Here is a 13,812-nt window from a genome sequence, read left to right as displayed (position 1 = left end):
TAAAGAGTGTTTTACCAGTGTGCCAGGTGGCTCAGTCTAAGCATCCAACTTCGGTTCAGGTCATGATCTCGTGGTTCATGGGTTTGATCCCGACATCGGGCTCTGTGCTGACAGCTCAGATCCTGGAGCCTGCTTTAGAGTCTGCGTCCCCTCCCCTGCTCACACTCTGTTTCTCTCCCTCTTAAAAATAAACAAACTTAAAAAAAAAATGTCTTTTAAAGTGTTCTATCTACTCTCCCACAGGTGTGCTATGAGGAAAAAGAAAACAAACAAGCAGTTTCTAAAGTTTCTAGAGTGGATTTTCAGTAAGTAGGAACTAACATCAACAGTGTAACCTAAGACCAAATCTCTTGGCAGTCGTAGCACACCATTTGTTCTTACTCAACTGTTACTACGTATTGGTGTTCAGAGGATAGACTCCACTAGTTTAGCAGAATGAGATTTATTTAAATTTTATTGACTGCAGAAATAATTTATATCATGACCCAGTATACACATGAACACATGACTATGTAATTCAAACAATGTTCACAGTATTTACCCAACGGACATGTGCTGTCCCTGTTGTTTCTCGATTTCATTTTTAAAAATGCATTAGAGTGGATTTCATGACTCACTAATGAATTGTGACCCACAGATGGAAAATGCTATATTGCAGGTCACAAAGCGGTCTAAAGAATCACTGGAAGGACGGAAAACACGCACTCTAGCCTGGGCTCCCAGGAGCGGGGCGGCGGAGTGCTGTCAGCTCCAGAAGCACTCCATCTGCACAACCCACACTCACAGAACAACGTCTATGAGCCTCCCGCTAGTGCCTCTGACTGGCAAAACCGAGGGATGTGCACAGCCCTTGGGCAGAGGCCTGGGCAACACAGTGCAGGAGGGCACGCCTACACGGTTGCAAATTCTATTAATCACAAACTAATCCATAGAATCAAGCCCCTACCAGGGATGAAATGCTGCTCCCACGTATTAACTCAAAAGTACTTGGGACGGGCAAGCCCAGTAGCCTAAAACACACATCATTACTCTACTTTATCCCCATTAAATTGCCTACTTTCTTGGCTATGCTTTATTATTGCCACGGAGAGAAACGCATACAACTTGTACCGTTTATTTGATGGAATGAAATCAGAAGGACAAATCAACTGGAAATCCCTGCGTTGTATCTCCTTTCACAAACATAGTTCTACCCCGCCAATCAGGGCCTACCAAAAGGATGATTAAAAATAAAAATAAAAATGAAAAAATAACCTGAGGATGCTCTTCTTCCCAATGTCACAAAGAATTTTAAGATCAAAACCATTGTTGAGAGCAACGAAGAGAAGGGACGGACAAGAAGTGACTTCAACTTATCTTTTTAGTTCACTTTATGAAATAATTTGTATCTGCGAAAGAATTCAAATTTATGGAATGAAAGGTACTACTTATGATTTACAAAGCAATTTAATAAAGAGGCAGCATTTAGTGAATTAAATAATACAGGGATTTTTGGACCTGTATTTGATATACATTTGATTAAAAAAAAATAAACACTTGGGGACACCGATTAATACAACAATCAAATGTATAAAAACACAAGCAAGTACGTTTCTTTGTGACCCAACTGAAGTATTATTTCCTTAATCCTCGGACAACCAATTTTAGAAGCTAACACTAGTAAGTTTACAGAAGTACAAAACACCAAAACACTTTAAGCAAAATGTTTCTTTTTTAAAGAAAAAGTATGTTTTCTCATTTTCTATTCTTGGCATAAATTTTAATTCTTCCCAGTAGAACCAAAACCTCCTGAACCCCTTTCAGTGTCATCCAAAACCTGAAAAGACAGAAAGGCGGTAGCCAGGTAGTTAATTTCAGACCCTCTTTTCAAGATCTCTCTAGCTCCTAATCTGTAAGAACTTTTTATTCCTGCTGTATTATCCTTTCAAAAAGGAAATTACAGAAAATTAAATTTTTTAAAAGCTCCATAAATAAAATATTGGACAATTTTCAAAATAGCTAGAGAAATAGAATTTTAGTGTATATTTAAATGATGATGTAGGGACACCTGGGTGGCTCAGTCGGTTAAGCCTCCGACTTTGGCTCAGGTCAGATCTCACATTCATGGGTTCGAGCCCCGCGTCAGGCTCTGTGCTGACAGCTCAGAGCCTGGAGCCTGCTTCTGGTTCTGTGTTTCCTTCTCTCTCTGCCCCTCCCCCTCTCCTGCTCTGTCTCTCTCTGTACCAAAAATAAATAAAACATGAAAAAAATTTTTTTAATTAAAAAAAAATGATGTATCATCCAAAAGAATGCTACATAATAGCTACAAAAAACATTTCAAGAAATTCTAAGAGCTTAATTTTGCTTAAAATAGGACTCTTGTATTTGCTATTATTTAGTTGCAAATAGCATCTGAAATCCCTGAAATTGTATCTTTCCCTTCACTGAAGATGGTATATCACTTACTCCCAACTCAGCTTTATTATACTTACCTGCACTTCCTCTATTTCTGGATAAAAAATCCGTTCACAAATGAGCTGTGCAATTCGATCACCCTTTTTGACTTCAAAAGAAAAAAGAGTTTATTACTGATGTTTTATTGACAGATGCCCTCTATCTTGCCTTAGAGGCATAAGAACATGCTATTTAGACACTCCTAACTCCGAAAACTCGCTGCATTTACGTGATTGTATGTAGTCAACGTACCTTCAAACTTTTCTTTGCCAAAATTAAAGAGCACGACACCCACATTTCCTCTATAATCTTCATCTATGACGCCAGCTAAGAAGAGAAATAGCATTAGCATGGTTTTTATGCTACCCAAACACGGAGGGTGTACGGTGACCTCAAAAACATTCTTCTGTAGCTCTAAGGTCTTTAGCCCTACAAAGAAGTAAGTGAATCTTGCTCTGGAACTATGTAAAGTCTCAAAACTAAGAAAGGATATTACTAAAATGCAAATACATAGAATTCATAACACGGCCCTGATTTTCCAACCTGTCACCCTGACAAGTGCTGACCATTTCCTATTCTAAACTGGGAATAGGGACTTAGCATCTCGGATGGGTCATCCTGAACTGCTCATTCCAACACCACCACTCATCTGCTGCATGCCTCCTAAAAAGACTAGGAGAAAATTACGATTTGGGTTGTAAAGGCTCTTCCTGGTAGCAGCTTCCCATTAATATCCAGACTGAAATGTGACTGAGTCATAAATAAAAAATGTCAAGAAGCCTGAAGATCTGCCACAGAAGTCAAGGCTGATACTGTTAAGCGGCTGTCTAGCAAATATTAGAACAGTCATTTTTGTAATAAAAATGGAGGTGAATCTTTCAGTTCATATTCTTCCTTTCCTTTTAATGGGAGCCATTGTCCTTTCATAGAGCATGGTCTCTCAGAAGACATGAGCACATAAACTTAGTAACAAGTACACTTTTACATGAAACCATTGTGTAATCAGTACCTGTCTGAGATTATAAACACAAGGAAAGCAAATCTTTGCAGGAGAGAAACTTGTATCAGAGCTCCGCCTTGGCCCAGAGAGCTACATTTTCCGAGGCTTGTTAGCATTTCAGTTTAGGTCAAGAATATAAAATGCTTCCATAAACACAAACACAGATAAACACAGTCCACAAAGAAAACTTCCCATTTCCTCTCTTAATATTGAGGCAGAATTCACAACTCAGCGGTTCTCATTGTATTCAGAATTGTGCAATCATAACCACACTCAATTTTGGGGAATGTTTTCTTTGCCTCCAAAGTCCCCTACTTTTGAGGAGTCACCTCCTTTCCTCCTCACCATTGGCCCCCCTTGCCAATTTCCATTTATATATGTTCATTCTTTCCCCTCCATTTGGAAAACATGATAGATAGGATTCATGTGACCCTAATTAAATCCTACATACTAGCAACACCCCACCTCCTAAATAAACAAACAAACAAAACTCTTATTTTCTGAGAAAAAAGGGGAAAAAAATCAGGAAAGTAGCTCAGCGAGTACTAATCCTGGTTGACCAGACTCATAATTATCTGAAGGTCAACTGCAAAAAAAAAAAAAATTTTTTTAAGAAGAAGGTTAAACATTCCCCTTCAATTTCCTTAAATTGGGGGGTGGGGGTAGCCAATTTTTTTAAAAGTTCCAGCACAGGGAAAAATATTCAGATTTTTCCATTGGATTACAGTAGAAGTTTAAATGAATCCCTGTGTTTTATGAATGAATTACTAGGGATAAGTGAAAGTGAATTCAAGCATTCTTAAAAGTTCCTGACACTTTTAAGAGTTTGAATTAAATTTTTAACAGTGGGAAGAGTATGAAAGTAGCAGAAAGGCAGAAGTGGTTCATATCATGCATAGACCGAAGGAAACAGTCTATTCTTTTCTTGTACAGAAACAAATTGAAAGGATTCAAGGACCAATTCACAGAATACTGAAGCCTGCCTTCTTTCTCCACTGCCACCTGACCATTAAATTAGTCCTTAATATACACTGAAAGAATTGACAGAAAGATGGGACCAGCTGTTTTCTACATTATTTATATGCAGAAAGTTCTGGCTGTAGAGAACCATGTGGATCAGATTCCGTGTAGAAACCCCTGCAGAGAACAAGCTGTTCCACGCTGGAACAGAGGACCCCAGAAGGCCATGGACTCTCCAAGTTGGAGATCTGAAGTGCAGGCTAGTGTTCACTTATCTAGAAAGGGTTCAAGGTAGACAATGTGGACCGACTTCCAAACTCTCAGTTTCTATTTTATAAGAAAAATTTTAGATTACCCAAATGGTAGACATACATATAAAGTAAAAGCTAATAATGTTACTCTACCCTCCCTCGGGTAGCCAGTGTTATAGTGAGACTTTACGTGTTACTTTCTTTCTTCCATCCTTTGTAATTAATATGTAAATATGAATCTTAGTCATTCTTGTTAAATCTGAGATATGGAAATACAGTACCATTGTCCCTGTGTAACTGTTCTCTTACATGCTATCACACAGGTCGCTTTTGCATGTTTGCTATCGTAAGTAGACAAAGCAGTCCTTTACAGATGTCCTTGTGTGTTCGTGATTTTCAGTCTTTTCAAAAAGTTTCCAAAAAGCACTTTCCTGATCAAAGGGCGTGTACAGTTTAAGTTTTAATGGATATTTCTGGATGACTTTGTGAAAAAGGTGTAGCAACTCAAACTTCTGTCAGCAATATTTAAGAAAGCCCATTTCCAAAGTCCTTGACGGTACCAGATGGCAGCAATCTAAAAAGAAAAAAAAATTCTGGCCAATGTGAGGAGTGAAAAATGGTATCTCCTGGCTTTACTTTGCATTTCCCTGATGACTAGTGAGGCTAGAATTTTTTCCTCTGCCTATTTGCTGCACATATGTATGTCTTCCTCCACATTTTATGGTTTTTTTCCTTACTTATTTAGGCATTTATACTCTTTTTCCTATGGCCTGCAGTATTTGTTTTTACTTTCTGCTATCTCCTACCATATAAAAACACTTCCTTTTTGTAAAGGCTGTTGCATATACCTATAAAGCAGTCTGAGTCAAACTCATATGGTTGAATATCTTGAACTTGCAAAGCCAGACATCTACCCAGATTTGATGCTTGGCACACAGAGCTGTGAAAAGCCCTTTAACTCACTAAAAGAAATGAAGTCGTTTGAAGCCAGTTAAAATGTATGGCAGGGGAAAAAAGTGCCCTCAATTAATATTTCTCTTTAGCATGAAAGCTAATAGTATAAAAAAAATCCAATAGTTCCAAGTTTATTTATTACTCGAAGACAATTTGACCTTCGAGAAAAACCCAAGACATTCTTTTTCTACATAAGGAACATAAGCTTCAGGGATATTTCTCTTCATGAGAAAGCAGAAAGTATTTTGAAGTTATCACTGGAAAAATCATACATTGGAACTGGCAGGATAATTAACTGACTTCAGGCAAAAGTTTTACTGTGTCAAGACTTTGGCATGTCATTTGTTGGAAACCTTCTTTAGTGAAAACTACCCACACCTACCAGATGTGGCTTCTGAACAGAATACTGCATACTCAACTTTTCCCTTTGACCCTTATTTTCGGCCTGGGATTTCTAACCACATCTCTCTCCTGAAACAAAAACGGTGACCCACAATGATAAACGTGTGCCTAACGACATTTTTAAGACACTCTGCATCCAAGAACACACTGCAATGTGATTTTAGGAATAATACCACACCAACCACCAGGCAAACTAACTTTCCATTTCTTTTACATGAATTTTTTTAGGAGGTTGTTTCAAACAGAGCAAAAACGAGTAACCAAGTGAGGAAAAAAAAAAAAGTTGCGCCATTAAAAAAAAAAAAAAAGAAATCCATGAAGTACCTAGGGACAAGAACTATAACTTCCGGGGTCTAATATGTGCCAAGTAGTGTTAGATGCCGTACATGTATTCTCCTTTAACCCTCCCATCCTTCTGAGGCAGGCACACTAATTTTCATTTTATGGAAGAGGAAACTGAGTCTCAGAAAAGTAATAACTAGCCAGTTAATTATGAAGCTGGGACCCAAATTGAATTGTTACTTCAAAGCCCATATTCCTTTCACAACCCTTTGAAATGTCTTTAAAAATATATCCAATCTTTTATATCCTAAAGTTATAGTCCTCAATTACCACACTTGCTGTTATAAAAGTATTTTTGAGAGGCAAGCATAACTGAGCCCAGGCAATTCTCAGCCCGAGTGGGCTGTCCATCCTTGCTTGCTGTCTGTGCCAAACTTGGCTCCTCTTCAGTGGCTAATAAAGGCCTACGCTGAGGTTGTCTTGCCTCACAGCACCACCTAGTGACACCCAGGGCAGAAGGAGAGAGCCTGGGATGGCCCTCATTCCTCCCTTTCGGCCTGCAGTGCAGGGAACAGCGAGTTCTTTCGCACAGTGCGTGGTTGGTGCAGGGATGGGGTGAGGCGAGACCCAGCATTGAAGTGCAGTGTAAAGAACAGAGGGGCTGGAGGGGCGCCTGGGTGGTTCAGTGTCCCATTCCCGAATTCGCCTCAGGTCTCAGGTGGTGACCTCAGGGCCATGGGACTGAGCCCTGCCTGGGCGTGTTGATTCTCTCTCCCTTTCCCTTTCACCAGCTCCCCGTGTATTCCCTCACTCTCTCTCAAGAAAGTAAAAGAAAAAGAAAAAGAAAAAGAAAAAAGGAAGAAAAGGAAAAAAAAGAACAGAGGGATTGAGAGATTGGAATCATGAAGATTCCAGGGTTTAACATGTCAACTTGGGCTCATCTCAGAGCTAGTTCTTCATCTGTTAAAAGGCAGCTTTGTGAAAATGGAGGGGTTTAGAGTAAGGCACACCCACTTCTTGGAGGGCCAAGGTGTCTAGTTAGGTGAAGCACTCGGCTCCTAATGATGGGAATAAAAATCAGAACCAAGGTCAGTGAGGTCTGCACCCCATTGAGGAGGAGATCTGAAGCAAAGCAACCGTATCAGAAAGGTGAAGCGTATCAGAACTTCCCTACAGTGAGGGGTGGTTAGGGAGCCTACAGCAAGAGGGCCAGCCGACTGGGGGCTCTTCGAGAGCGGGGCTCCATGACCAAGTGGTGGACGTTGAGGGACCTGAGTAAGGCTTGATTATCAGGAAAACCGGAGCCACTGAGGGCTTGTTTGACAAGAAACAGAAAAAGGGAAGCATAGTGTTTTCTCTTCTCACTTAAGGAAAGATTCTCTTTTTATATTTTACTAAACATGGATGGTTCTCTCATGCAGGTTAAAAAAAATTCTTACAGGATTGACCTGCATTTTCTATAACTTTTTGCTTAAAGAATTTTTTTTATCATTTCCTGAATATTTATTTATTTTTGAGAGAGAGTACAAGCAAGGGAGGGGCAGGGAGGGAAACACAGAGGATCCAAAGCAAGCTCTGTGCTGACAGGAGAGAGCCCTACGTGGGGCTCGAACTCTTGAACTGCAAGATCACGTCCTGAGCCAAAGTCAGAGGTTTTAACCACCTGAGCCACCCAGGCACCCCTTGCTTAAAGAATTTCTTAATTACTGCTTATTTAAGAAAAACACAATTGCTTTAAAAATGACATAAAGGTTTTCCCTACCTTTCTAAAACTAACTTTCTTCAAAGAATGGAGTCATTTTTGGACTAAATGCAGATTATCACCAAGCCAAGGCAAAAATCCTATCCGTGAGATAATGTCTAGTTATCCTCTTAGTAAAATAACATGTATTTCACAGAATGGTCATTTAAAAATTAGTATCATCAAATAATATTTGGAACTACCTCATAGTTTGAGATGGAAATTTCTAAAAAGGCAAAACACAACAAAAACCATTTCCTTCTGTTGAAGATAAAAATAAAACCTGTCTTTTGATTACTACCTCTTACACAAAGGCAAAGTAAATACATATGCATATTTACAGAATGAAAATGTAAACACATTACCTCCTACATCTATGAAGTGTTTTGAAGCCAAGCCAGAACGGGGAGCTAAAAAAACAAAAAACAAAAAACAAAATGCAAAGAAAACAAGTTAGCTATTTCAAGGTACGTCACTCTCCTCTCCTAGAACATACATCTTCTTAACTTTAGCAGATGGTCCTGCATTAAAGAATATGTTTATTATACTGTGTTAGAGGAGGAAAGAAGAGTGTAGAGAAACCTGACACGGTTTAATTCAAAAGTCGCTTAAATCACTCCTGCAGGACTTGGGGCCATGCAGGATGTGCGACTGCTGGTGTAGACTGAGGTGAGCCAGCTCTTTCAAGAAGTCTGGCCACAAAGGTAGGACTGTAGCTGGCAGGGACACAGGGCTGAGGAAGAAGACTTTTGTCTTCAGATGGGAGGTCTGAGCATGGAGCAGCAGAGAAGGGAAGAGGGCAGAGGAGGGGGCGGGGAGAGACAGGCATCAACCTAACCAACCAGCGGCAGAGCTTAGCCTAGAACTTGGGAACACACTCATGAGACAAATGCCAAATGACCCATCCGTATCAACAAATGAACCGGAGTAAGAGAAAGGGCCTGGTAACAGCCAAGTCAACTGTCAAAAATAAACCTTAAAAACTCAATTCCACTATGCTTTTTATTCTTAAAATGAAAACATAAAAAGCTAACATTATACCTTATGCTTGCTGACTTGAGCATCAGGCCTATTGTTAATCATTCCAGCTTCTAGGGTTCTGTTCCAGGGAACTTCGGTCAGGCACTTTGTCACTAAATGCTGCCTCTTCCTGCTTTTCCCTTTATTCTGTTCCATCTCCTGACCTCCCCTTCCCCCACACATACATAATCTCAAAATGCAGTCAAATACTGCCCACAAGAGATGAAAAAAGAGCCCATCTTATTTTTCTTTTAAAGGCACAAGTATGGTGGTAGTCCGGCCCCCTCCTCACCACAGTTCCATTTGTGCCCTTAGGTTTACTCTGAAGTTAGGAAGTGTGCTCTTGAAGAAAGTCTTGAACTCTTCAGTGACAGGTGACTTGCTCTCCATTTTGTCATGGCTCCTCCTGCTATAAGGCGTCCCCTCTAGTGCCCTGAAGGGTAACTCTTGACCCCAATACACTCCATGGGAGGAGACCCGAAGGGGGAAAGGCTAAATAAATGGTCTGACAGACTTTGAGGCCAGCAGGAGCCAAAAGTTTTACTCAGCATAAAAAATGCCATGTGTCACTAACCGCAGCCTGCTTTTCTTTCCTTACGTAACAAATATCAGCCATTCTCCTCACGGTCTTCACATGTGACCTCGTATACAATCTGATCCTTGATGGGGGAGCTCTGGTTAAAAGTCACCTCTATTTTCACTTTCTCAGGGATGAGTTGAGGAACAAACTCTTGGGGCCAATGTGGGCCTCCTAAAAGCTCAGGGAATCAGAAAAAAAAGAGACAGAGAAGGAGGGAGGAAGGGGGAGAGGCAAAAAGCAGATATGTACATGAAATCTAAAGTTTTCAAATGGCTGCACTTGCCATTACAGTTGGCACTTCCTTATTCTAGGACACATGCGGAACAATATCCCTTCCCTCACTTACACCCTCAATGGGACTAAGATGAAGGAACGGATCACAAAGGCAGAGCTTGACATATAGTCACCCATGTCTTAAATCACTTACCTACTCTTCCGTAGCACCCAGAAGGAAGCGCTATCTGAATGTCCGTTTTCACAAGGGCTTTTTCCATAGGAGGTACTGTATAATCATAGGCACTAGGGAAATAATGAAAGAAAATAACCAGTATGTATTCATAAAATTGTTGTTATACGCTCTTCCTTGTGACTAAGCATATAGAATTGCTTTAAGTGTATTTCATAAAATAATCACAAAATGATTCATGCAATCTTAGATTTCAGTAACCAATCTAACAGTTCAGTACTTGAAGTTCCAATTCATATTTCTTAAAAGTTTATGAAGAAGATAGTGGCAGATATTCTCTTGCTACCTTTAGATACAGTCATTCTGGCAAATACTTTGGTTTAAGAGGTATCAACATGTAATTTTTGAACAAAATTTTGTTGAGAAACTGAAATGCATATTAGCAGGAGGGGTAGGAAAGGCAGACTTTCAAAAGTTGTATGTTTCATTAGCATGATACAAAAAGAGGAAGATGGGGGTTCACGTGGCCCAGTCAGTTAAGCATCCAACTCTTGATTTCAGCTCCAGTCATGATCTCACAGTTCGGGAGTTTGAGCCCCGAATCAGGCTCTGAGCTCATAGCTTGGAGCCTACTTGGGATTCTCTTTCTCCCTCTCCCTCCCTCTCTCTGCACCTCTCTGCCCCTGCTCATGCTCTGTCTTTCTCTCTCAAAATAAATAAATAAACTTTAAAAAAAAAAAAAGCTGTATTGCATCTGTTCTGCTAGTCGTGGTAGTTAGCCAAGGTGAAGCCTTGAACGTCACAGGCTGGGGGACAGAGTTCATCACTGTGAATAGGCTCTGGAGAAGGACACTGCTGAGAACTGTTTTCTAAGATCCCCTCCATCAAATGCTGCTACTATTGCTCTTACTGTAGCACCCTTCTTGATAGAAATTCAAGAGATTGTACAATGAGCAGAACTGTAAGTTACTTTGGACACCATAGTGAAAACTTATATATCAGCACTAACATTTTCACTTCATTGGAATTTCCTCTCTTCAGAGCTGAGCCCTAACTTATTAAAGAGAGAAGTTATTTCCATGTCTATCTCAGTATGCAGTCATCTCTGTTCACTAGGAGGATGTTAAAGTATCTTCCATAAACATCTTTCATTTGACTCACAACAGGGCCAGACATGATGTAGTCAAACTATGTCACTCCACGTTTAGCCATGAAAACTAAGGGACTGACCATATCCCTTTCAGCTGTAACAGTCTATACCTCACTCTTCCTCTTCTATCACCAAACACTCCTTTCTTGCCTCCTCCTGTACTTATAACTGAGACCACTAGTTCTCAAATTAGAATAACCTGGGATGTTTTAAAGTAAATCTTAAGGATTTAGTCCTGTATTAAACACCCATACCTCCCAGTATCACTTTTCACCTGTCTTAATGGTTCTAAGAACTGGGCACAGTAGTCAAGGGGAAAAAAAAGCACTGAAATTAAGGGTCAAAAATTCTATGACATTCAAGCCCTTGGGCAATCAGTTCAGCTCTTCACAAACTCCCTCATCTGTAAAAAAAAAAAAAAAAAAAAAAAAAAAGAGTTAACACTTACTACTTCAGGAGTGTTGGGAGGATTAAATAACAGTGCCCAGGTGTAAAGGTTTTAGTAGAGGTAAAAGGTGCTGAGCAAAGGAAAGGGTAGTCGGTACTATTACTGACATTCCCGCTGCTTTTCAGATCTGTACCCTGACATTCCCAGTCCTTGGGCTGAACTTAAATATGAACATACAGAGAAGTTTTACAACTCCTTGAAGGCAGAGCATCCTGCATTAATCCTTCCCATGTATTTTCATATTCAGCACCTAGACTTGCACCGCGGCTTTCCTTTCTATGGCGCACTGCATTACCCTCACGCCACTCCTTGAAGGCCAAGGTGGGTCTTATTCATTTCTACCTTCCACCTGGAAAGGCCACAATAAATGTTGCAAAACAAATAATGCCTTGGTGGACATTTATATGTAGTTACCATTCTGCATGCTTATCTCTAGTCCTTATCGAATTTATGCTAAAGAGGAAAACTAAAGTTTTCAACAGGGAAAAAAAAAAGAATGAAATCCTACATAAATGCAAAAAGTTTGTTTGTAATCTGTTGAAGTTTCAAGCTGTAGCCGCAGACGGCAAGAGTAGAAGCTAACCTGAGAACTCTACAACTCCAGACTTGCACATTCCCTTCGTGGGGTAGGGATGCCACGCGCGGAAGGCGCCCGGAAGTCCCCACTCACCTGTACAGGTCGTAGCCCGCGGCCCGCGCGGACCCCTTGGTCGGGGCAGTGGCGTGCTCCGACAGCCGGACAAAGCGGAGTCGCATGGCATCCTCCGCAGGCCGAGCCCGCTTACTGGGGGAGATGTTGGGTGTCGCTTCAGAGCAGGGCATGGCAGAGCAGGAGAAGAGAAGAGACAGCAGCAGCGGGAACAAGTGGAAGCAGAATGAGCCCAGCCGCCAAAATTTTAAATCTCCCGCCTGCACCTCCTCGCCCCGCCCACCGGCCCCCGGACGAGCCCACCGTTCTGTCTAAGAGGGGAGGTGAGACTCAAAGTGGGTGCTGGAAACTCTTCTTGGAAAGCGGATTTGGGAAACAACTACGCCTTTTCAAGCTTTTTCAACTCAGCGCACGGGTCCAACCTGCGCGGGGACAGCCTCGGTGGCCTCCCGAACACACAATAGGACGCAAGCACGTCTCCCATTGGGAATCCCGAATGGACTCGCGCGCGCGCGCGCGCGCTTAGGGTCTGCGCGGGCTCCCAAGGTCTACACCTCTCAGAGCTCCAGGGCTCTTCTGGGTCCCGCCCGCTCGCCTCCTCCTCCCCCTCCCCACCCGGCGGCCGTGGGGAGGGCCAGCCGGGCTCCCAGCCTCCCCACGCCCAGCGAGGCGTGTCCTGCCAGCCTGGGCCCCGACATTACAGGCGCCGCGGCAGTCCCGACTGAGGCTGCGAGTGCTGGACGGCGGCCGGGGCGGCCCCGCGGCCTCTGCTCTCCGCGCTGCGCTGCGCGTGTCTTTAAACACTGAGCTGAGCAGACACGGAAAGAAGTGGTAGCCGAGCGCGGGGCGACGGCAGACGGGAGTCATTTGCCCCGAAGTGTGGGCGCTGGTTGGCTGATCCGCTCCCGCAGGCGCTCTCCGGGTCTGCACCCTAAAGTTACGTCCGGGTAAAATGACCTCGGAAGCAGTAACCGCCGCCGCGGTCTGACGGAGAGCGCACGGAGGCGGCGCAGGGGCGGCCCTCGGGCTGGCGCAGGCTCTGACCCCCGGGGATGGGGTCTTTGCTTACCTCCTTAGACCCCGATCTTTTTTTGTGGTCCCCGTTTTCCAAGCCTACCCGCGAGGCTCGGGGCCTGGGCCCTCCGCACTGCTGAGTTACCTGGGGCGGCGGCGGCGCCCGCGGCCATGGCTCCTCAGGTTCTAATCTCAGGGATCCCCAAAGCAACGGAACCGCATCACCATGCGGGTGACGGTCGCTGAGTTCAGTGCTGCGACCTAGGCTGTAGGCCAGGCAGCGTGTTCCATTCCCTACAGTACCCATAGTGCATGGCGTGTTGTTTACCCTTGAAGGGGTGGGGGTGGGGAGGCAAGCATCTCAGGATGATCCCAAGAAGATCCCAGGGATAACCCGGTTGAAATCCTAGCACTGTTTCATATGACCCCACAGAAGCACAGAGGGGGACCCCGGTGGCTGGGATTCGAACAAAGATCCTGGGCTACCCAGGATTAATTTACAATGGAGATCAGGAAATATCT

The 13,812-nt window shown here is 42.8% G+C and overlaps 1 protein-coding gene across 4 annotated transcripts; it reads right to left on the bottom strand.

Moving 5' to 3' along the window:
* Positions 1-436: 436 nt before the first annotated feature.
* On the bottom strand, positions 437-13,555 carry DUT (deoxyuridine triphosphatase). Of its 4 annotated transcripts, none has more exons than XM_029952442.1 (7): positions 13,436-13,555; positions 12,298-12,433; positions 10,051-10,142; positions 8,389-8,433; positions 2,686-2,760; positions 2,472-2,542; positions 437-1,816 (listed from the first exon to the last, which is right to left on the bottom strand). In XM_029952442.1, exons 1-7 carry the CDS (start codon positions 13,461-13,463, stop codon positions 1,760-1,762), a joined length of 504 nt encoding a protein of 167 aa, XP_029808302.1. In that variant the 5' UTR covers positions 13,464-13,555; the 3' UTR covers positions 437-1,759. The 4 variants fall into 4 exon arrangements, with proteins under 4 accessions (XP_029808302.1, XP_029808303.1, XP_029808304.1 ...); XM_029952443.1 differs by lacking the exon at positions 13,436-13,555 and adding an exon at positions 13,346-13,435; XM_029952444.1 differs by lacking the exon at positions 13,436-13,555 and adding an exon at positions 12,978-13,221 and having other exon boundaries at positions 12,298-12,529.
* Positions 13,556-13,812: the final 257 nt, after the last annotated feature.

Source organism: Suricata suricatta, chromosome 9, assembly GCF_006229205.1.
Source record: "Suricata suricatta isolate VVHF042 chromosome 9, meerkat_22Aug2017_6uvM2_HiC, whole genome shotgun sequence".
Classification (NCBI taxonomy): Eukaryota; Metazoa; Chordata; class Mammalia; order Carnivora; family Herpestidae; genus Suricata; species Suricata suricatta.
Note: the sequence above shows the minus strand (reverse complement) of the source record. Positions and strands in the feature narration are given on the sequence as shown.

Bases quoted from the DNA above. Each gene is read 5' to 3' on its own strand.
- DUT (XM_029952444.1), bottom strand. From the start codon at position 13,143: ATGACTCCCGTCTGCCGTCGCCCCGCGCTCGGCTACCACTTCTTTCCG. The intron at 10,143-12,297 runs GTGAGTGGGGAC...TTATTTCCCTAG, and splicing joins GCGGGCTACGACCTGTACAG to TGCCTATGATTATACAGTAC. The intron at 2,761-8,388 runs GTAATGTGTTTA...TTCTCTTCTTAG, and splicing joins ACACTTCATAGATGTAGGAG to CTGGCGTCATAGATGAAGAT.